General features: G+C 42.0%; 1 protein-coding gene across 4 annotated transcripts in view; it reads left to right on the forward strand.

Annotated features, from left to right (window-relative positions):
- LRRC1 (leucine rich repeat containing 1) overlaps positions 1-23930 on the forward strand; it is a 130757-nt gene that overhangs the window by 85899 nt on the left and 20928 nt on the right. For 2 of the 4 annotated variants that reach the window (XM_008144759.3, XM_054721667.1), the window contains 7 exons: positions 3473-3562; positions 14486-14542; positions 14813-14876; positions 16163-16237; positions 19293-19437; positions 21506-21624; positions 23393-23476. In XM_008144759.3, the coding sequence (XP_008142981.1) occupies positions 3473-3562; positions 14486-14542; positions 14813-14876; positions 16163-16237; positions 19293-19437; positions 21506-21624; positions 23393-23476 (634 nt within the window). The remainder of the gene's footprint in view (positions 1-3472; positions 3563-14485; positions 14543-14812; positions 14877-16162; positions 16238-19292; positions 19438-21505; positions 21625-23392; positions 23477-23930) is intronic. The other 2 variants (XM_028144106.2, XM_054721666.1) reach the window with 2 other exon arrangements.

Here is a 23930-nt window from a genome sequence, read left to right on the forward strand (position 1 = left end):
AGGTGCTAGAGGATTTGGGGATGCACGCTGGAGTGACAAAACAGGAGTGAGGAGTGCATTTCTGAAGCAGTATAAGAATTGGAGTAGTTTATAAATCCTCTATTGATCCATCTTATCTTGTGGGATAAAACGGAGTTCTAAACTCCCATAGAGCTTACTCCACAGATATCCGGGGATAGTCCTATTAGAGATATTTTTTCCACTCCAGGAGCGAAACATATTTAGTATCTCGTTTGTTTGAAAACAACTCTTCTGACACCATTATTTCCATAGTTTAGCAATAGCTGTGAGGATTTCTTTGGGTTTATTCTTCCACATAAAGCCACCTTTGCCCGTCCTGGGTGTAGCCGAGTGGTGCTATTGTGAGCCCTTCACTGTGGCTCTCGGCTCAGTTGTGAGCCCACGGGCCACTGGCTTCCAAGCACCTGTGCGTCCACACAGCAATGCATACACAGCCCTCGAGAGTCTGTTCCAGAGGTTTCTCTGGGCCAGGTGGGTCCATTTCTAAGGTTTTTCAGGACTATGTAAGCAGCCTCAGGAGAAAGATACTTTTCCCTTTCATCTCCTCCCTGCCCCCCCTTAAAAAAGGGGAGGGGCATAGGAAGATCAAGATTAAATTAAAATTTGGGATTTGTCTCACCCATTTCAAAATTGCTTGGGACTTCTTGGGTGTGGAGTGATGGGGAATGCCCTCTTTAATTTTGTTTTTTTCCATATCTGCAAATTTTCAAGAAGTAAATATGTTTTTAAAAATATTTCTGGCTTCCCCTGTTTGAATTTCAGTGAGGAAGTCACTACTAGCACTTATTTATTTTTATGGAAAATAGTGATCTAGTAAGCTGTAATCTAATCGCTTTCTAACTTATCGCTGTGCCCGAGCCTTACCTCTTTCTTAACCATCTTCCATGCAGTTGTTCCTCTTCTTCAAACCTTTAGCTCCTGTTCCTGTAAGACAGAGTCCAAGCTCCTTGATTTGCTCTGCCTTCTCCCTCACCCCTCTCTGACCTTGGTCTGTCTTTCCACCTTCGTTGCCTGCAGTTGCCTGTGTCAGACATCATGCTCTGCTGCAATAAAATGCTCGCAGGCCACTCATTTCATACCTCTCTCTTTTGAATGATGCCAACCCGTTCACCCTCCTTTAGGTACAGCTGGAGCATCATGTCTTGATTAATCCCCACAGTCCCCTCCTCCTCTGGTTTTCCATAGTCCTCTGTGCATACTTATTTCATAACACTTGACATTTACATTTAAGTTCTTTCTTTGACCAAGACTTCAGGACTAGACTGAGAAAGCTGACTTGTGTTCCTCTATTATTTATCGATATATTTCCAACCCTACTATAATTTCCGGAATGGAGCAAGCATTCAGTAAATGTTTATTGAACTCACTAAGCTATTTATCCCTCAGGCAGTTAGTAGAGTTAGGCAGCTGGGAAATATTCATTATGCTGCCCTTGTGTTGTTTTTTTTTAACCAGTTGATTGCTTAATCCCCTTTTCTACTCCTCTAGCTTTCCTTTTCTAATGTCTGCTGACATAGGACTTTACCATTATGTTAAAACTCTCGCTCCTGGCACATACCCACACTGTATGAGGATTTACTGGGCTTTTCCCTGGCCTCATATTTGGCAAGTTTCTTAAAGTAAAGCCCTTTTAATTTGGCAGGTGCACTGTTTTAAGAATCAAGATGTTTGTGAGTTGAAAGGACTGTAAAAATTGTTTAGCTTGGCCTACTTATCTTATAGCAAAATAAAGTTAGGCTCAAAAAATTTAAATCAGCGGTCGCCAGTCTTTTGGACCTCACGGACCACCGGTGGTCTGTGGACCACCAGTTGGCGACTGCTGATTTAAATGACCTTAGGAGATCATGAAGCCCCTGAGTGGCATCTCAGACTGTAATTCCTTTCTCCTAGCCTTCAGTCTGTGCTTCCTCAGTACATCATTGAGTTTGGCTCTTAATGTTAACAGACAGGAAAAAGCAAATTGTCCGTTTAAAAACTCATTTTTCTTATATTTAAGGTCATCTTATCTAGTTTTTAAATTATCAAATGACATATTTTCTGGTAAAAACTCAGGCAAAAAAGATAAGTTTCATCATTATAATTGAAATAAATAAAAATATTTAATGAAAAGTTTACTTCTGTTACACTATGGAAGAGGCTTCAGCTTTGTAAAAATCATTACCAAGAATGTATGTCAATGATTATGAAAATTTCAGTTAATACTCTTATCTTGCAAGGCCTGGGTTTGGTGTTGAAGTTTGGAATTATCTGTATAAAATGTCAAGTAGTAACTTAGTATTTGCTTTTCAAAAAGGAACCTGGAAGGAAAAAAATTGAAGATTCTAATCTAGAGACTATCACTAAAGCAAGCCCCCCGCCCCAAGTTATATGTTCAGTTGTCTACCTTTGATTTATGTAGAAGAATCCGCATTTTATATGCAATGAGATTTTTCTGCCTTCAAATGGTTTCCTCCCTCCCTAAATACTGGTAACCATAGAAATATTGAAAGTAAACTTTCTTTCTAAGTTTATAGTTTATTTTGAAACCTTGCTATTCGGTGGAGTTTAAGGGAAGTATGAAAAATGTCCTTTTGTGTAGAACATAGTGAAACGTAATTATCTTAAGTGATTGGCATCTTAAGTCAAATTAAAAGAAAAATATTAAGAAAGTAGCAGTTGGCTGTCAGCTAGTCAATTCTAAGCAATTCATAGCTCTGCTATGGGTATTATAAGCTGTCATGTGTTTCATTATAATTGTGAGGGCTAGATTTTCTCTTTATTTCCTGCTAATCGATAGTCTTTTTACTCTTAGATACAGGGACTATCATTTTCTTTCATACAGCACTCATTAGTCACACATTTCCCTCCTTTATTCTTAAAGCCTTTTTTCCTCCTTAATTTTTTCTGGATCACCCTACCAACAAGTGTTTATCATGTCCCGTACTTGTTTTTTTTTTTTTTTCCTTATAAGTGTCTTATATATAGGAAGACAAGGCAAACTTGCTATGCATAATATAATTTTTTGGAAGTTCTTTGTTTTTTTTTTAATTTAAGTATTTAATGAGCATAGCATTTTTAGTTTTTAAAAATTTATCTTTATTGTTGAAAATATTACAGATGTCCCCTTTTTCCTCCTTCCCACCCCCCCCCCCCCCTCCTCCTTCCCTCTGAAATTCATCTGTCTGTTGCATGTTTCATTGTCTCTGGGTCTGTTTTGTTTGTCAGTTTTTTTGTGTTCATTAGATTCCACATATAAGTGAAATCATGTGATACATGTCTTTCTCTGACTGGCTTATTTCGTTTGGCATAATACTCTCCAGGTCCCTCCATGCTGTCTCAAAGGGTAAGAGATCCTTCTGTTTGACAGAGGTTATTTCAGTTAGCATATAGAAGATATCATTCTAATTACCTTTAGTTTACACTATATATACACTTTTATTTTTTAATTAACAACCTTTTTTGTTTGTTTTAGATTACCAGAAAGCTTCCCTGAATTACAGAACTTGACATGTCTTTCTGTAAATGACATCTCGTTACAGTCCCTACCTGAGAACATTGGCAAGTAAGTTTTTTATGGGATGTTTCTGTATATCAGGGCAAAAGGACACCTATATCATCCATTCCGCCCTCCTTCCCTTTTAAATTCTTGTTTTTCTACTCAGAAAGCCATTTACTTAGTCTTCACTTTCACCCTCAAGAAAGATCATAGCCAGTCTCCTGTGTTTTTGCAACCAATTACCCTTGCATTTTAATGGTTGAAAAGGATGCTGCTACTTGTTACTAGTGAAAAACCCAATTTGTTTAGGAAGTTCTCTTTACCTAGTTGGATTCCGAAGTATTTAAACAAAGTGCCATGTGCCATGTAGGTGGTGAGTAAATACTATTAGCAACTACCATTCTCGGTAGTTTTAAACCGTGTTGGGGAAGGGAGCCAACCGAGGGCTCCATTGAGAACTTCGAGAGTGTCCCCTGAACAACAGCTGTGCCTGCCCGTGTGTGTGCTGTCGCCCTCAGGATGGGGGCTGAGAGAACTGGGAGGGGGGGTGGGATGCGATGGGGACATTTCCATGGTGCTGGCTTAGAGGTCGGGGAGGACAGCCATGACAAGAAATAAATCCTTTGAGGAAAATATAAGCCGATGAATAAATGTTCTGTTCTGCATTTCCAGAGATGACTTAATTGAATTATCGTAGCAGATCTTTTCCATGCCTCTAGGACATACAGTGGGTTAAATCACTTAAAATAAAAGCTCAGTATGAGCTAGCCTTATCTGGTGGACCCATGTCCCCTAGTGTCATAAAGGATTTCTTGTGTTTACCTGTCCTGCCTAAATTCTAAGACAAAACAGGAACTTTCTTTTTGAGAATTACAGTTTATCTGACAAATGTCTCTTCTGCAACATTTCTCTTACTTTCCCTCCTGTGCAGGCAGGAGACCATTGGCTAACCCAGTTTCAGCCAGCAAGTCCATGTTTTCCCGAGATTCACATGGATGTTTTACCATTGTGCCAGCAGACTTCTTGCTGATTAAGAATTGTGCCCTTTAGTCTGGCCAGTGGCTCACTGGTTGAGAGTTGACCTGTGAACCAGGAGGTCATGGTTCAATTCCCAGTCAGGACACATGCCTGGGTTGTGGGCTAGATCCCCAGTAGGGGGCATGCAGGAGGCAGCCAATCAATGATTCTCTCATTATTGATGTTTCTATCTCTCTCCCTCTCCCTTCCTCTCTGAAGTTAAAAAATATGTATGAATTATGCCCTTTAGCTCTGAGAAGGGGAGGGAGACAAGAAGCCCCAAGTCCATCCTGAGTTCATGGTATCAGTTGCAGAGGAAACAAGAGTGTTTTATTGTGGGTTTCATGCAACTGCACTTCCCTTTTGCTATGTCAGGTTTCTAATTAATATACTGCGTGGGGTAAAAGGTTTACAGTTTAATACAATAATTAATAAATAATAATGCAAGAATAAACTTTCCCATACTCACAACTGTAAACGTACTTTTGCGCACCTTGTATTACTCATTTAAATACCCAGACTGACGCTGCCCTCCTCCTACTCCTCAGGGTCTCTGGAATAGAATTCCCTTGTACCTTTCCTCCCATCCTTTCTTGGCCTTTCCCTGACCTTCTATCCCAGTTCATTTCTTTTTTAAAAGGCTTAATGTTTTGAGAGAAAAATATTTTCTTATTAAATCAGAGTGCCCCTCTCACTCCCCACTGTACTATTTTAGTGGAAAATGTTATTAGTAATCATTTTAGAATAAGTTATAATTTTTATCCCTTTTTTAATCTCATCTTTTCTAATAAGATCCATAGCTGTTTTTGTCAATGTCCAGATTTCTCTGATATCTGCATTTCCCACCCGTAATAAGGGTAGTGGGTTTGTTTTGTTTTGATTTGATTTTAGACTTAATCAGCCTGTGTTACTGTTATAGCCTTGTGTATACTGATTGTTTCCAAAATAAAATTCCACTTTGAGCTTGAACCTTATGCTGAATAATCACCCAGAAAGTAAGAATATGGGATGGGGCTGACAGGTAAATGAATCAAATGACTCTTAGTAGGTTAATCTGTGGAAGTAAATGGAAATAGAGAGTTTTCTATTTCTAGTGGTTAATAATTTGTTGCCATAGCAAAAGCTTTATGATTTCTACCAGTTGGATTTAAGATTTGTGCATGTTAAAGTTAACAGCTTGCTTGCGTGTAGTAGAAAGAAACAATCAAAGAACAGACTCCTCTCTGGAGAAGATGGGGCACCTCTGGTTCCCTAGATTGTGTTGAAAAGATATTTGAGAGTTGAAATGATGAATTGTTGGGAAATCTCATAGGTGCACAGGTATGCTACACTCTAAGCAAATCATTATTTGAAAGTTAACTTTCCTCAAGGCAAAGATTCTTCAGTTTCCCAGAGGATTCCCAAACAGTTTCTTAGAGCATTTAACCAAACTTAAACAATATCTCGCAAATAGTATGGTTTCGTGAACAAGACACCAGTATTTGGTATTCCAAAAATTTTTAAATCCCCCAAAATTTAAAAAGACCGCAATAAGAGCGAGAGGGGTTGGGGGGCTGGATGAAAGAAGGTGAAGGGATTAAGCAAAAAATCATATACATAACACATAGACACAGACAACAGCATGGTGACAGCCAGAGGGAAAGGGGGGTGGGGGTAAGGGTCGGTGCAGGTGGGCACAGGGGAGATGGAGAGAGCTTTGCTTGGGCCAATGGTCACATGATGCAGTGTGCAGATGATGTGTTACTAAATTGTATACTTGAAACCTCACGCTGGTTGCTCTGCTTTCTCTCACTGCAAAGCATTATGTTCACACCCTGTACTACATGGTTACACGCCTGGGGACCATCAGTATGCTGGGTAGCTCATTTGTTTAGAGTGTTATCCAGATATGCCAGGTTACAGATTTGATCACCAGTCAGGGCACATACAGGAAGCAACCAATGAATGCATAAATAAGTAGAACAACAAATTGATGTAGAATAACAAATCTCTCTCTCTCTCTCTCTCTCTCTCTCTCTCACTCTTCCCCCTCCCTTCTTCCCTCCCTCCCTTCCCCCTCTATTTCTCCCTCCTTCTTGCTCTCAAAACAATAAATAAATAATAAATAAGCCTATATAATAAAGAGGTAATATGCAAATTGACCATCACACCCTCACAAAATGGCTGCCTATAACCAGGCTGGCAGGGGGATTAGTGAGGGATGACCAAACAACTGAACAAGCAGGCTGCATGGGGCAACCGGCTGGCAGGGGGGGCAGTGAGGGGTGACCAGGCCGGTAGGGGGGGGCAGTTAGGGGCAACCAGGCCGGCAGGCAGGTGAGCGATTAGGAGCCAGCAGTCCAGGACTGTGAGAGGGATATCCTAAACCGGCAGTCGGACACTCCCTGAGGGGTCCCGGATTGGAGAGGGTGCAAGCTGGGCTGAGGGGAACCCTCCCCCCCTCCCGTGCATGAATTTCATGCACCGGGCCTCTAGTAAGTAAATAAAGTAATGAGGTACTGATACATGCTCTGACATTGATGGACCTTGAAAACATGTTAAGTAAAAGAAGCCAGCCAGGAAAGGCTTATATTATATGATGATTCCATTTATATGAAACTAATGACCCGGTGCATGAAATTCATGCACATTAAAAGGGGATTAATTAGAGGAAATAATTTAATATTGCTATTTGCCCTTTCTCTATAATAGAAGTGTCAGAGATGAAAGAAAATTAGTAAAATATATATGAAAACCTTCCTCCTGTCAGAGTCTGGGGCTCACCACGGGACCCAGAGTCAAGTCCCTGCCCACCCACATGCACCTCAAAATTGCGTGAGACCCAGACCCAGCTGGCCCCCCACCCCCATTGGGCTAGACCCAGACCTGGCCAGTCCCACCCTTGTCAAGCCCTGCCAGGCAGGGGACACAGCCTCAGGTCCCCTGGCCCAGCGTTAGGACGGGGGGCATGGCCTGAGGTCCCCTGTCAAGCCCCACTTGGTAGGGGGGCATGGCCTAAGGTCCCCTGGCCTGGCGCTGGGGCGGGGGAAGCAGCCTGGTGTGGCCTGAGGTCCCCTGTCAAGCCCTGCCAGGCGGAGGGTGCAGCTTGAGGTCCCCTGTCAAGTTCCACCTGGTGGGGGGGCATGGCCTAAGGTCCCCTGTCAAGCCCCATGGGGGCAGGAGAGGGCGTAGCCTCAGGACCCTGCTGATTGCTCATTAAGGCTCCTTATGGGAACTTGGCCTCAGCTGTGGGTGCAGCCATCTTTGTGACGTAGTGATGGTCAATGAGCATATTCCCTCTTTATTAGATAGGATGTCCAGTGTAGGCAAATCCATAGAGATAGAATCCAGATTAGTGGTTGGCAGCGGTTGTGAAGGGTGAAGGGATTTATAAGGAGTGACTTCTGATGGGCATGAAGTTTCTTTTGGGGTAATGAAAAAATTCTGGAATCAGGTATTGGTGATGTTGGCACAATCTTGTAACTCTACTAAAAACCACTGAATTGTGCACATCGAAAAGGTGAATTTTATATTATGTGAAGTATAGCTCAGTGAATAAAAGAAAAGGATGGACTTCAGGCAAACTTGCAGCCTGTTGCTGCTGAAGGATGGTAGTATACCTGGGAAAGTGAGCTGGTCTATTCTTACTGAAAATACTCTGTAGTGTCAACTCACAAGGAATGTGCTGAGGTCATTTTGTCTGTTTCTTGCACCTGGTACCCATAGTAGAGCCTCCAAAACGTTCAGGTGACATGGAGCGTCAGTGCAGGTGGGAGGATAAACCCCCACTGGGGACTCATGGGGAATCCTGAGGATCAGGGAAGTCTCTGCTGCAGTCTGGGAGCCTGCGCCCTGTCTTTACTTTGTGCATCTGTCTCCATGAGCCTTCCACATCCTCTGCCATAAAGAAACTAATACCCTCAAAAAAAAAGTAAGTTTGCCTAAATATGTCTAAACATCTCTACTCTGTTTATCTTAACATTTTTTTTAAAAAATAGCCCTTTTAAAGGAGAAGAAATGCATGTAATAGACTGACACAGTACCCCAAACATAATTGTCAGTTATTAAATGGTTATTATCAATAAACTTTTAAGTATGACAGTTCGTTGTAGAAATAGAGCCAGTCGATACCTCTGGGTTCACTGGCAGATTGAAGTAGAGCATGTGGGTCTGATTATGTCACTGCTACCCTTGGGGATGGTGATCTTAATTTCAGTGGCCTTGAACTCTGAGCCACGTGGCCCTTGCTGATTAGGCCTGTGCTAGGCTGTTTATCTGTATTGTATTAGTGCAGGCTTCCTACAAAGAACAAATATTTTTGAAAACTATAATCATATTTAATGATCTTTTGTGAGGCCTGGGAGTTTCTATAAAATTTGTATTATTTTTTTAAAAATTAGAAAAATATCTGGAGCAAAACCACCATAAGGAAGTATGTAACGAGAGATTTCTTAAATACTAATTTTGTATTTAAAAAGCAGAAATACAGTCAGGCCCATGCGGTTTAGTTGAGTATTGACCTACGCACCAGGAGGTTCGATTCCCTGTCAGGGCACATGCAAGGCTCTATCCCCAGTAAGGGGCATGAGGAGGCAGCTGATCTATATAGATGTTTCTCTCTCATTAGTGTTTCTATCTCCCTCCCTCTCCTTTCCTCTCTCTCTAAATATCAATAAAAACATTAATTTTTTAAAAAGCAGAAGTATAATGAATGTAAACAACTCCCCCTATCTCCATCAATATTGTTTTCCCTAAATATCATTGCCATAATTATAGAGTTTATGTTTTAATGACTTTATAGTATACTATCACTTGTTTGCTTGGCCTACCTTAATTTATTTTATTCTTTACTTCCTTAATGACTTTGGCTACCAAAAAAAGGGGGGAAGGGAGGAATCCAAGTGGATTAAAAAGGTTTTTTTTTTTAAATATAGTGGAGAACAGATGTAAATTCTTTAAAGTAACTACTCATCCAGGCCCTGAAATAGAATCCTAAAAATACAGTTGGCCTACATTCGGACTTAGAAAAGAGTATCACTTTTGCCCCTGCTCTCATGAACTGTGTAAAACAGTAGGCATTCGTGTGCTGAGAAAAAAGGCTCACTCGTTTCCTGCAAGGACTTGTTAGGTTTTGTTTTGACCCCATTTGTTGGCAGAAAAGGTGGGGGTTACAGTAAGAATAGAAAATCATGTCTTTTTGTGGGAGGAGGATGAGGTCATTCCAGCATTGTTGCATAGAAATTTAATTTGCCAGAAATTAAAATTGAGGGGTAAAATAGCTGTAATAGGGGAATGTCTGAAAACATTAATGTATGAGTAGACAGTTAAAAATATATACTGGAATGTACATGTGAGAAGTGAGACAAAAATCTATTCATTGAGGAAAGCAGTGTCAGATGTGTATAGGATGCTACCTTCCATGTGAAAAGGAGGAGGATAAGACTATCTATACCTGCTTGTCTTTGCCTAAAGGAAAACTCTTGGGTGAATGCAGAAACAACTAACAGAAAAGGTGATTTCCCATGAGAAGGGTCTCGGTGGTGGGAAACCAGATAGATGGGGGCAAAGATGGGAGGAAAACTTACACTGTATACTTTGCTTTACATATATATTAATGTATTGCCTATTCACAAAGTTGACTTAACAACTCAAGAAAGAGATTGCAGAAGATAGTGGTTAAAAGTGCAGATTCCTTAGTGAGTGCTGGCTTTGCCACTTACAGTTGTGTGAGACCTTGTTCAAGTTCCCTCTCTGGGTATAGTTTTCTCGTCCATAAAGTTAATTCTTGTAAAGCACTTATAACAATATGTGTCATATTGTAAGCTGCCGATATCACTATTACTAGGGATACTAAAGATCAGTAATTTCATATTACATCTCAAGTGTCTAATATTTGTCACATTTGTTATAGTGTTAGAAATACCTGACACTTTCCTTTTGTCCCTGTGATGTGTTGTGGCTGAAGAGGTTGATAAATGCATGTGGAGTTCTGGTTCTTTGTTTTTCTTGGCCTAGTGATTAAGAGCCTGGCCTGTGAAGCACACAGAATTGGGCTCAAATCCAACATTTCTCAGCACTGAATTCTTTTTTTTTTTTTTTTAGGTGATGTAAGAGATGCAAAGACATTTGCATTGGAATGAATTGGTTACTTTGATGGGGAGGGCACTGTCCCAAAGTCTCAGTTGAAGATGCTGTATTCTGAAAAACTAGAAAGGGCCCGCAGGTGTGGCTCAGTGGTTGAGCGTTGACCTATGAACCAGGAGGTCACAGTTCAATTCCCACAGATGCTTGGGTTGCAGGCTCTATCCTAGTAAAGGGAGTGCAGGAAGCAGCTGATCAATGATTCTCTCTCACCATTGATGTTTCAATCTCTCTCTTCCTCTCTGAAATAAATAAAACTATATTTAAAAAAAAAGACTAGGAAGGGAGATCATTCATTCATTTTCAAGTAATGTTTCTGTTCTAAATATGCATTCAGGCAGATCCTGTTTCACATCAACTGTTGCCAGAATAGTCTGGAGAACCACGTTCTGGAGTGGGCTGGTAGCCTAAGCAAGAACTGATGAGCACCAAACCTGTGTTTTCATTCTAGAATCAGTTAATGATTCTTTGAATTCAGAATGACTAGACCAGATTATACCTGATGTTGGGCTCATATGGGAGGTGGGAGTCTAGTCAAAACTGGGTGTGTTTTTTTTTTTTTTAGCTATTTCTTGACCCTCCTGTTGGTCATCAGTTATGGGTAATGCATGATTTAATTAAAAGATGGAGCCGAAACCGGTTTGGCTCAGTGGCTAGAGCGTTGGCCTGCGGACTCAAGGGTCCCAGGTTCGATTCCGGTCAAGGGCATGTACCTTGGTTGCGGGCACATCCCCAGTAGGGGGTGTGCAGGAGGCAGCTGATCGATGTTTCTCTCTCATCGATGTTTCTAGCTCTCTATCACTCTCTCTTCCTCTCTGTAAAAAATTAATAAAATATATTAAAAAAAATTAAAAGATGGTGGTGCCACAGCTCACTATCTGTAGGGCCTGTTGTTGGAGGAGTTTTCTGTAGTGGGGATGACTCCTGTGGTTAATAGCATCTTTGAGCAATCTTTCAGAAGACCCCCAACTCAGAGTACGCGCACTGGTAAGGTGCTGGGCTGTGCTTAGGAACGGGGCTGACTCGAGGAAATGAGGCACAAGGCTGGTTCTGAACAGTTGAAGGATAAATACATTATGCTCAGCTTGCCATAGTGTTCATTTTAGGGGAAATTGGGATACAGTGGTGAAGCACCTCAGCTGGTTAGTGAGGGACAGGCCAGGATTGGGGCCGGGCCTCTGGCCTCTCGGACTCCACATACTCTTTTCAGAGGGACACTTTCATCCGTGGGTCCATAGAGTCTGATTATATTTGAGTTCTTCATTTTAAATATTTTAAAATAATGTGGAAGGTATTACCTCAGAAAGGCTACTATTTTATTTACTTTAAGTTTTGAATTTAGAAAGGTTACAAAAATATATTTATTGTTGTAATATCTCGACAGTCGTCTTTTCCTTACTATCCAAAAACAATAGAAACTAAGAGCTTTTGAGTCAGACCCTTTTTACTTAAGAGGATATTATATTTGGATGTTAACACAATAGAAGCGGGAACTCTGCATTTAATCTAATATGACATTATGAAGTTGCATATATGTCCGCAAGTCTTTGCAGTATTTTTGCTCAAGCATTATTTCCTTAGTAACTGTGGCCGACTATGCCTTTTACCTTCAAGACAAAATTTAAAGATAATTAAAAAACGTGTATTATATTTTTAAATGACATGTAAACCAACAAAAATCTCAGTGTCCTTGCTGTGGTTAAGAAGTTAAGACATATTCATCCAAAATTGGCAGGTGTTTTTAAAATTTAAATGATAACCAGAAAGTTCCAGAGAATGCCTGGGGGCAGGGAAGCAGGAGGCCTGCAGTGTTGGCTTTCAACCAGATTTGAACTGTGGCCCTGCCACTTTCTAATGGACCTCACACTAAGCCGCACATCCTGATTGTGCCATCCCAGTGCTGGTGCTGATTGTTGTTAATTAGGAGATGAGCCCGGTAAGGAGCCCTGCTAGGCACCTCCTGCCATATGCCCTGGGCAGGTGTCTCCCCAGCCCCTGTCCCTGTGTTTCAGGAAGGAAAAGCCTCAGTGAAGCCTGCAGACGTGGGTAAGCAGCACACTCGGCACCAAGGCCTGTCAAACTGCCTTTAACAAGCTTTTGCTGATGCCCAATGAGGAAAGTTTTTGAAGCAAAGGACTTCTTTCCCTCCTTGTATTTAGTGAGGATGCCTTTAGTGTGTCAAAATGCTAGGTGTGAAAGTAATGAATATATGAAATGACAGCTCTAGTAGTGATTTTTAAAGTGAGTGCCCACTACTGTCAAACAGGGGTGGTTTTTTGCTGATGTTTGGAAGAAGAGAAAATAGCCAAATGATCACCACCTCCCCAATAAAATTGGCTAGGGGCCACATGAAAATTTAATACTGAAAACAAAGCTCTTTCTTTTGAAATCTTTACTTTTGCAATGACTTTTAAAATCTTATCACCCTTATCTTCTGATTGCTTTTGGAAGTAGATACTGGGTGGGGTCCTCACCACTCTCTCCTTCCCATTGTTATTTCTTCTGTGTGAACACGTGGCCCAGAGAAAGTGGAACCAGACAGCTCCAGCTTCCCACCTGTTTGCGTTTTATTTGGAGGATGTTATTAAATTCATAATTACTTATTATCAGGGATTTCTATTTTTCAAAAATAATGCATTCTAAAGTGTTTTATTTGTTTGCTCTTGCTTTAATTGTGAAAACTATTATTCAGTTTCTATAATTGGAGAAGGTGATACAGAATTTGTGCATGTCATTGTATGGTTAAAATGTATTTTCAAGCAAATGGCCTTTAGTTATGTAAATATACTGTTCATGCAAATCACGTTTACATTTTCCAGTGTTATGAAACCAGCTTTGTTTGTACCCATGATTCCGGCTTGTATATTGGAAGGAGAATAGAGGATTAAGGCAGATTAGAGTGTTGGGATAATGTCTGTGTGCTCACACATAAAAATTCTCCAAATCTGGACGTTACTATGGTGATAGCAGAAACTTGAGCTTTCAATTGGTATAGAGCTTAGTACAGTGCCTGTTGGAGTCACAGGCAAATCAGTCATCTTCTGAGTCAATTTGTTGTGCGAGTGCTGATATCACTTGGATGTGGAGGTTGCTGGTGTTGCAGAATTGCCACCAATCAGTGTCTGGGGAGAACACCTGTCTCCTTTCATGGTGCTCCTGTTAGGCATGGATTATACCCAAGAGGCATCAGACTCTGCTGAAAAGAGGACCATTCTGGGGTTTAATAGAAATAAAAGAAACATTATTATAGCTGCATTTACTGAGTCAGACTTGTGTTCCAGGCACCATGTGAGCTGTGCTATTACATTATACCTAATGCATTTAAATCACTTATTTCCATGGAGCTCCAACCACTTGCTCCTAGATTATGGTCTTAATTAAGTAGAACACTTGGGCTCTTTGGACTGAGTGCCCACTACTGTCAAACAGGGGTGGTTTCTTGCTGATGTTTGGAAGAAGAGCTCTGAGCTCCATGAGATTACTGTTTTTATGGTAACAGCACATTTTTGACATTCTGGAGTCTAGGAGAATATATCCTGCTTCTGTCTTGGTCCCAGGAATGGTTGTCTTTCAATGATTGCTAGTGAGTTACTTGCACATATTAAAATAGACAAGAAATTTGAATGAGGGTGCCTTATAGTGAATGATACTACTCATTTTCTTTTAAAATTAAAATGTGGGAGGTAGAGGTGATGTTGTTTTTAGTGGGGGTGGTGGTGGGGTGGTGGCAATGGTTTTCCACTGGAAAGCAATGTTCAGGTTTCATTAAGAGTTGCTCCTTATGGAGTGTGTATGGGGAGGGGGAGAATCTAAGGAATTTTCCTTATACTTTTTTCTTCTGTTCATTTCTAGTCTTTATAACCTGGCTTCACTGGAACTGAGAGAGAATCTTCTTACATATCTTCCTGAGTGAGTATCTGGGAAAAATAAGAGGGATTTTGTACTGTACTGAATGAATTTCTTCAAACATTAAAAAAATAGTACTAGTATTTTGTCAGAAAGAGATTCTGTATCTTATGAAAAGTTTGGGAGATGTCAGCTTTCTCTAAATGGTCCTTCCTGTGCAATATTAATAAAATCCAAATAATCTTATTTTTGGAAACTAGTTTTAAGTGAGGGAATACCACATTGCTTGGCATTTCTAAGTATTATCTAAGAACTTTTTATTTTTTTTAATAGCTCTCTTACTCAGCTACGGAGACTAGAAGAACTTGATTTAGGAAACAATGAAATATACAATTTGGTAAGTCTGTATTGTAGAGTGCTTTGAATTTAACTTTTTCCTTACTTATGAACACAAATTTTGAGAGAGATCTCTAGGGATGCTTATAAACCAGTATTTCCACATGTTTAGCTTGGGAATATAAAAGAATATGTTACAGTTCACATGGGTTAAGAATTGTGATTTGTGCCCTGGCCGGTGTAGCTCAGTGGTTGAGTATCAACCCATGAACCAAAAATCATAGTTCAATTCCCAGTCAGGGCACATGCCCAGGTTGCAAGCTCGATCCCTGGTAGAGGGTGTGCAGGAGGCGGCTGGTCAATGTTTCTCTCTTATCATTGATGTTTCTGTTGCTCTCTCCCTTTCTCTCTCTCTCTAAAATCAATAAAAATACCTATATATATAAAAGCCTAAGCAACCATCGCAACCTAAACAACTGAATGGACGACCGAACATGCTGCGTGGGGAAACCAGGCCAGCGGGGGTGTTAGTGAGGGGTGACCAAACGATTGAGCAGCAGGCTGCGTGGAGTGACCAGGCGGGCAGGGGGGTTAGTAAGGGATGACCAAACAACTGAGCAGCAGGCTGTGTGGGGCGACCAGGCCGGCAGGAGGGTTAGTGAGGGACGATCAAATGACTAAGCAACAGGCTGTGTGGGGCGACCAGGCTGGCTGGGGGGTGTGGGCAGTGAGGGCTGACCAAATGACTGAGCAGCAGGCTACATGGGATGACCAGGCCGGCAGGGGGGGCAGTGAGTGGTGACCAAATGGATGAGCAGCAGGCTGCGTGGGGTGACCAGGCTGGCAACGGGGGCAGTTGGGGGTGACCAAGCCAGCAGGGGGGGGGCAGTTAGGGGCGATCAGGCAGGCAGGCAGGTTAGTAGTTAGGAGCCAGTGATCCCAGATTGTGAGAGGGATGTCTGACTGCCAGTTTAGGCCCGATCCTCAGGATCGGGTTAAACTGGCAGTCGGACATCGCCCGATGGGTCCTGGATTGGAGAGGGTGCAGGCTGGGCTGAGGGGACCCCCCATGCATGAATTTCGTGCACCTGGCCTCTAGTATGTAATAAGAGAGTTATGATTGGGAGGCAGGGAGGGTTAGGAACAGAGATGATGGGCATAACAATGACATGACTGGCATTGTTGAGTGTTGGGGGTGCTCTTATGAAGGGGGCTTGATATTAGAGAAATACCAATAGACATCCTCTGTGGGACTCCATCATTAACTGTTGAAAATAGGATTTTTTCTTTCTTAATGGATGACAAAGTTGGATTTTTGTTACCATAACATTATTCTTTTTGTTTTAGCCAGAATCAATCGGAGCTCTCTTACATCTAAAGGATCTTTGGTTGGATGGAAATCAACTGTCAGAATTACCTCAGGTAAGTGGTAATTTCACATATTCTTCCCCAAAACATAAACCAGTAGCCACCACCACTCTCATATCTTCCTTGCTTCTACATGAGATTTTCTATAAAAGAGATTTAAAAAAATATATATACTAGTGGCCCGGTGCATGAAATTCATGCACGAGGGGCAGGTGTCCCTCAGCCAGAACTGCACCCTCTCCAATCTGGGACCCCTTGGGGGATGTCTGACTGCCGGTTTAGGCCCAATCCCCTGAGATTGGGATCGGGCCTAAACCGGCAGTCGGACATCCCTCTCACAATCCGGGACTGCTTGCTCCTAGCCGCTCACCTGCCTGCCTGCCTGCCTGCCTGCCTGATTGCCCCTAACCACTCTGCCTGCCAGCCTGCTCGCCCCCAACTGGCCCCGGCCTGATCGCCCCCAACTGCCCTCTCCTGCCGGCCTCATGACCCCCAACTTCCCTCCCCAGCCGGCCTCATGGCCCCCAACTGCCCTCCCTGGCTGGTCTCCTGGTCTAATTAATTAGCATATTACCCTTTTATTAGTATAGATTTCTTTATTGATTTCAGAGAGGAAGGAGAGGGAGAGAGAGATAGAAACATCAGTGATGAGAGAAGAGTCATTGATCAGCTGCCTCCTGCACACCTCCTATTTAGGGATCGAGCCCACAACCCGGGCATGTGCCCTGACTGAGAATGGAACCGTGACCTCCTGGTTCATAGGTTAGCACTCAACCACTGAGCCATGCTGGCAGTGCTGTAAAAGGGATCTTGAAAACCAAAAACTTTGGTTGAAAGAGCACATTTGGAAAATATATTGAGCATTCATTATGCTGTATTGCCAGAGAAAAACTGAGAGCCCCAACCCACTATTTCTAAAGATAGAAACTATATCCTTTAGTGCAGGCGTCCTCAAACTACGGCCCGCGGGCCACATGCGGGTGTTTTTGCTGTTTTGTTTTTTTACTTCAAAGTAAGATATGTGCAGTGTGCATAGGAATTTGTTCATAGTTTTTTTTAAACTATAGTCCAGCCCTCCAACTGTCTGAGGGACAGTGAACTGGCCCCCTGTTTAAAAAGTTTGAGGACCCCTGCTTTAGTGTGTAAAGTCTTAATCCTTGCTACCCACATGGCTGACTTCTAGCCCAGCAAATTTGTAAATTACCGGGACCCCTCATTCTGATGGTATGTATTTTTGCCACTCTTTGTGATGTGCCTTTTGGGCATAATTTTGACCACATTTTGCCCTGTAAAAGGTGTGAAAGCAATATTAAAAGTTTTTATTTCAAAAATGGGCATTTTCCTTTTATTTTTCCCCCTCCAGCTATTACTGAATTTCATCCTCTGGTGCGTAGTCCAGCCAGTCTGAAAGTCAGGGTTTATTTCATGATGGGCAGGTGCTTGTATTTGACAGTAATTCTCATCTGTCTCTGCCCAGCAGTGAGCTCCAGTGTGGTGGGCTGTGCACTTCAGGTGGGGAATGCCATCTTGACGCAGGGAGTCTTGACACTAGAAAGAAGGACCAGAGTGAAAATGTACCTGTTGTAGTGGTAGCCCTGGAATTTCCATGACATCACTTAGAGCGGAGTAGGAACTAATTTGAGTCTATTTCTGAGGGCTTGGCTGCATTGGGCAAAGGATAGGACTGATTAGCAATTGGTGTTGTGAGGGTTTAATACTTAGATTTCTCTAGAAAAATGTGAGAAATCCTGATTGAGACAATTCTAGTTATTTTAAGAGTCAAAGGATAGAGAGGGGAAATACCAGGAAGTTATCAGGGAAGTAATAAAATATCAACTATTAGACATGAGGGGGAAGAGTATATGTGTGTGCAAATGTGCATAAATGATTATATGCAAAGTGCCACATCCTAAACATCAAGAAATTAAAATACCAGTGATTGTGTTATAAATGGTTATTTAAACATCTCAGTTGCTTTTCTTGTATAAACTTCTGTTAAATCAGTACTAAAACATCAGACAGTTTCAAATAATTAGAATTCTTTTTGTCTCCATCGATGACAGAAAGAAAAGGATACAATGACATTGTTTAAAGGAATTAATGAAAAAGCAAAACAACTGCAGGGATCTGGTGTGAAATTAATAGACATGTAGTCTGCTTTCCCATAGACAGGAAATGCAGGGGCGGGTCATAGGCTGCATATTGGTAGGAGATAAACTGGAAAGAACAGGTTAGACTAAATTAAATACAGATTGAGGAAGACATTGGGAATCCACTAGACTTTCTTGAGTAGATGGGTGGTCTGATTATGTGACTAGAGCTAGCTATGTTTCCAGGAGGGAAATAAGGAAGCCAGATTGTAGAACAAATTTGAGTAGAGAGAGGCCAAGAGGCAGAGCTAACAGTCCGGGCCAGAGTGTAATGGGAGTGGGCACTTAACTGAGTGGCAGTGGAATGGAAAAGTGGAAGCAGTTGTAAGAGAAAATATGGACTTTTGTGAATGGAAGGGAAGGTCACTCTTGAATAGACGGTTAGACTCATCCAGGTACTTGTCCCACTCCTGGGTAGACTGTTTTCCTTAAAAGCAGTATGCGAGTTCTTTCTTCCCTTGATGTTAAATGTGTCAGTGGGTCTGTGTGCTCCAGTTTTTCTGGGAAGCAGCTGCATTGATGTTTGCTGTAACAAGTACTACCTGTCATGGGAGACAAAAAGTAGATCGTTTCTTAACAGAGACAATCTCAGGGTCCCCTTGATTGCTTCCAAACTTGGAGAACTGGATCCCAGCCTCTTATTTCCCCCTGGTTCTGTGACCTTAAAGTTGTTTGTTCTCTCTCGGTGCCAATCTCTTCATCTGTTAAGTGAATGATTCCTTGCCTGCCTGAAGTTGGAGGACTTGGCATCGCTCCCAGCTCTGTGACTGATTCATGCAGCTTCCCGTTTTCATTGGAAGGGGGTCTGGAAACTTACTCCAGCCTTCACATCTAGATGGACGCTGAAGAAACATCCTTAGGACTACTCTGGGATTTGGTTGCAAAATATCACTGTAAGAAATTTCTCTGTGCTATGGCAGGTTTAAGCATGAGTCTCTTTTTCTGTGTCACCGATGTAGGAAATAGGAAATCTGAAGAACCTGCTGTGCTTAGATGTCTCTGAAAACAGGTTGGAAAGACTTCCTGAAGAAATCAGTGGCCTGACTTCATTAACAGATTTAGTCATTTCCCAGAACTTACTAGAAACGATTCCGGATGGCATTGGTACGTATTGGAATTAACTAAGTCCTAAAGGCGCTGGCTGTTCGGGCATTTGGAGGACTCGCTGATCCTTCGGTCACCACAGTCAGGAGCTGGGGATGTGGTTCCTTTAGTTTCCTTGTTTTTTAAGAAGGAATGCAAAAATAATACAATTTAAGTTTCTATATGAAAGTATTTCCTTCACCTTGGTTTGGTAGCAATTATAGATATTATTACTTAAAATGATTGACTCATATTTACATCATCCACACCTTGTCTCAATGACTTCAGTAGGGATTAGCCTACTGAATGTGTTTCAGGCATATGAGCCTTCATTAAGAAATTTCTAATTGAGCATTCTAAATAGTTGAGGAGAAAGTAACTTTGACCTTATTGCATAACCTGGGGAAGGGCTGCTCAAGCTGGCATGGTGTGCTGGAGTTGAGCCTTTTCTGATACATTGAGAATAATCTTTTACATTAACCATTCTGTGCTGTTTATTTTTAAAAAAATTAGTCCAGACATTATTTTTAGCATAAAGGAATTCATTTAAGTTTGATAAAATAAATGCAAACAGAGAAGGTACACACAGACGTGGACTAGCAGCCCCACCGTAGCAAAGCACTGTAAGAAGCTACATTTAACAATTTAGCTGTCATAGAATTTCTGTCTTTGACCTTCATTAAACTTCTATTCAAAACATTGAAGGGGTTTTCTGAAACTTTCAGTAGTTGGAGAAGCTGTATAGCAGAGGACTACTTCCTTCCTGGGGTTTGGTCAGGATGAAGGTGACAGCAGCTCAGCCACAATATAGACATTGTCTTTTGGGGATTTTGACTCGAGGTAGAAACATTCACGGAGAATCATATATGGCATGTGAAAGCAGTTGTAGGAGCTGGCGGTGTTTTAGTGCCTGTAATAGGAAGAAATAGGGGCACGGGGTGACTAGTTTCAAGCATTTGAAAGGCTCTCATGAGGAGGACATGTATTATATCTTCCAGTTCAAATGGGAAAAGTAAAGTCAAGGACCGTGAATCTCAACTTGATTTAAGAAAGGATTTAAAAGAAGTATTTGTACAAGTTAGTTTGGGCTGCTTAGTGAAGAAGTGAGCACCCTGTCACTGGACGTGTTCCAGGGGAAGCTGCAAGACTCGTCAGTACGACTGTCAGGGAGATTCCTCTGTTGGGGTGAGATGTGTCAGGTGTGGGATACAGTGTGCCCTGTGGAGAACGCCTCTTGACAGGACAGGGTTCACAGTTGCCTGGAACTCTCTGGGATAGCGGTAATTATGGCTGGTGGTGCTAAATAAAGAGCTCAAGGAGGTTAGTTCTGCGTTGCCCTGTAGGGCCACCCAAGGCAAGCTAATCTTCTCGACATTTCCCTTTCTCCAGCTTTATGTTTCTCCTAAGATAGAGGCTGCTTTCTGGTTTTCCTGGGAAAGGTTAATCATGCCAGCCACTCTTAGTAGATAGCAGAGGACATCTTGCTCTGTAGGCTGAGTCCTCTGAGTTGTGGTTGAGAATGAGAATCTGAATGATTTGGGATTTTCTTCACTCAGTGGGGACCCGAGGAGGCTGCAGTAAACAGATTCTTCTTTTCCACGATGGACTCGGTCTTTCATGGCTCTTTTCAAAGGTTACCTTCTCCTTCTGCATGTATAGAAATACTACAATACAGGGATCTTCACTAAGTCAGTCTCAGGCATAAGTGATGGAATAAACTGCTCTTTGGTGTTCTTTGTTTTTAGTAGGAGGATTCTTGGAGTAAGATAAAAGCCTGTCTCCTGTTTTAAAAGATCCTTTAAGAGCCAGCTGTTTAATTTTCTTTAACTTTTCTGGCTTTGATATGATACTTTTAGGTAGTGACTTCTAAAGTGATTGGCTTCTAATTGCTGACTTTTTGATGTTCTGAGCAAATTGTTTTAACCCCCAACCTTTAGTGATCTGAATGAGAATGATGTAATTTCATAATGTGAAAAGCTGGGTGAGGAAAAAATGAATAACTGTTTATAGCAAGAAAGAACAGCAGATAGGAAATACCAAATGATGGTTAGGAAAACAATTGTTACTAATGAGTTTAATAATTTTTCAGGAAAACTAAAGAAGCTGTCGATCTTGAAGGTGGATCAGAACAGACTAACGCAGTTGCCTGAAACAATTGGGGACTGTGAGAGCCTCACTGAATTGGTTCTCACAGAAAACCGACTCCTGGTGAGTGTGGTTTGTGCATTCAAATGGGTATTTATACAGCTTATCTGGGTGGATTCTACTTATTTGTAATTTGGGTGCACTAAATGGAAATTTCCTTATGTTACACACAAAAAAGGGACTTGCGAAGAAGCAAATACATGACCCGAAGATGACCTGTTTTTAATCTGCGTAAGTGAGGAAAGTGGTATTTCCATCCCCCTGTCAGATGTGTGTGCCACTGTGGTGCTCCCAGGACAGGCTCTGCACTGACACCAGTGAGGGGCAGGGATCAGCACTGCTGGTGGGTGTGCCGCTGCCGCTGCCGCTGCCCTGGCGGCCAAGGGCCTGGGCCTCAGAAGAAACACTGTTCTCTCCGGGTTCTGTAGCAAAAGGGAAGAGTGGGAGAGATGGGCAGGAAATGGTGGCTGGCCAGGAAAGCCTGGTGGGACTCGGGGAGGAATGCTTTTTTGGGGGGAGCTAGAGAGTGGTATCTGCTGGGCTTTGATGTGAGCTCACCCCATCCTAGAAATAGAGGGTGGAGGTGACTGCAGGCGTCCCGCACTTGGACCAGGCTTCCCGTCCTAGCTGGGCGCAGGCCTTGGCATGCACCACCTGTGGGGGCAGGTCAGCAGGGTGACAGCAAATCTCAGTTGCCTTCTCACTTCCTGCTGCTGCCTTTGTTTTCATCAGTCCTCCATCTATCACTTCATCTCCTTTTTCTCCTTTTTGCAATAGACTTTTAGCCGCTTTTTCTTCAGTTTACTTTCCTACATTCCCATTCTTACTGTCTTTATTTTGCCACTTTACTTTTTACTCTGCTTTTCATTCTCTGTATTCCTCTTTTTCTTTTCTTCTCCTTTTTTTTTTTAAATAAAAGAGAAAGTAATGGTCTTTCGGTGAAAAGAGCAATAAAGGACAGCAAAAGTTGACCAAAGACAGAATCAGCGGGAGAGCGGCTGCATCTCCTCAGGCAGTGCAAGCCGACTCCTCAGGCAGGTGTGGGGGGAGTGACCAATCCTTTCCTGCCCTGGTTTGTGGTTTTAGGCTTACAAATAGTAATCGTATTAAAAAAATATATATTTTTATTCAGAGAGGAATAAAGAGGGAGAGAGAGATAGAAACATCAATGATGAGAGAATCATTGACTGGCTGCCTCCTGCATGCCCCCCACTGGAGATGGAGCCCGCAGCCTGGGCATGTGCCCTGACTGGGAATCAAACTGTGACTTCCTGGTTCCTAGGTCGACATTCAACCCCTTAGCCACACCAGCCAGGCCATAATAATTTTAAAAATAACATTAAAAGAATAAATAAAAATAACATTTACCCTCAAATTCCTTTGGAGTGTTGTAGGCCCCCCCCCCCCATCCTGTAGGATTCAGTGGTCCACACAGTGGCCCTTACAGCCTTCTCTCTTCCCTGGGGTCACGGCACCTTTGCTCAGCACTCGGGTCACCTGCCCCAGCACTGTGGCATCTGTAGACAGCCACGCGGTCACATCAGTGTGGTTCTTGAAGGTGTGCACAGGGTAGGGTGAATCTTGAAGATAATTAAATTCTCATTTGAGTTGAAGAGCCTTCATTACCTCTTTATTAGGTGTTTTTCTCTTTCCAACCAAAATGCAAAATATTTAAGTCCACATCTCCAAGTGAAATTCACAAATATTTGATACTCAGGAAGAATGCTTACTTCTGTCCCTCGATGAGATTACATTCTTTAGTCTTTGAAAAGCTCTGTTTTATTGTGCCATGTTAAAATATGTGTTAATAATAAAAATGTTATTTTAACAGACCTTACCTAAGAGCATTGGAAAACTTAAGAAGTTGAGCAACTTGAATGCAGACAGAAATAAATTAGTGTCTTTACCAAAAGAGGTATGTGCTTAAAAAAAATAAAATAATTACAAAGAAATTATAATAACACAGAAGGGATCAAAAATGTCAGATACTTTAAAAAGACTTATGTGGTGCTTTTTAAATGCATGAACTCTCGTTTGTGAGTATAGAGATGGTTGGAAGAATTATATCAAAGAGTGATCATCAGTAACACTGAAGAGAGCGGGTGGAAGAGAGGGACTGAGGCTTCGGCCTTGGTCGACAGTGAACAGTGACACCATAGACAAGCCTGGTGATTTGGGGGTTTGGCAGAGGAAGGGGATGACTTTGGGTTTGATTTCATTTAATGTGAAGTTAAACTGCCCCATAAGCCATTGGAATGATAAAAATGGGTCTTGATGTCACGTTGTTCCTGGGCAGAGTGAGTGAGCTCTTTACCAAGCCACCCACACAGAGGAAGGCAAATGGGAAGCAACAGCTGGTTTTTCAGGAC

The sequence above is a fragment of the Eptesicus fuscus genome, chromosome 10, assembly GCF_027574615.1.
Source record: "Eptesicus fuscus isolate TK198812 chromosome 10, DD_ASM_mEF_20220401, whole genome shotgun sequence".
Lineage (NCBI taxonomy): Eukaryota > Metazoa > Chordata > Mammalia > Chiroptera > Vespertilionidae > Eptesicus > Eptesicus fuscus.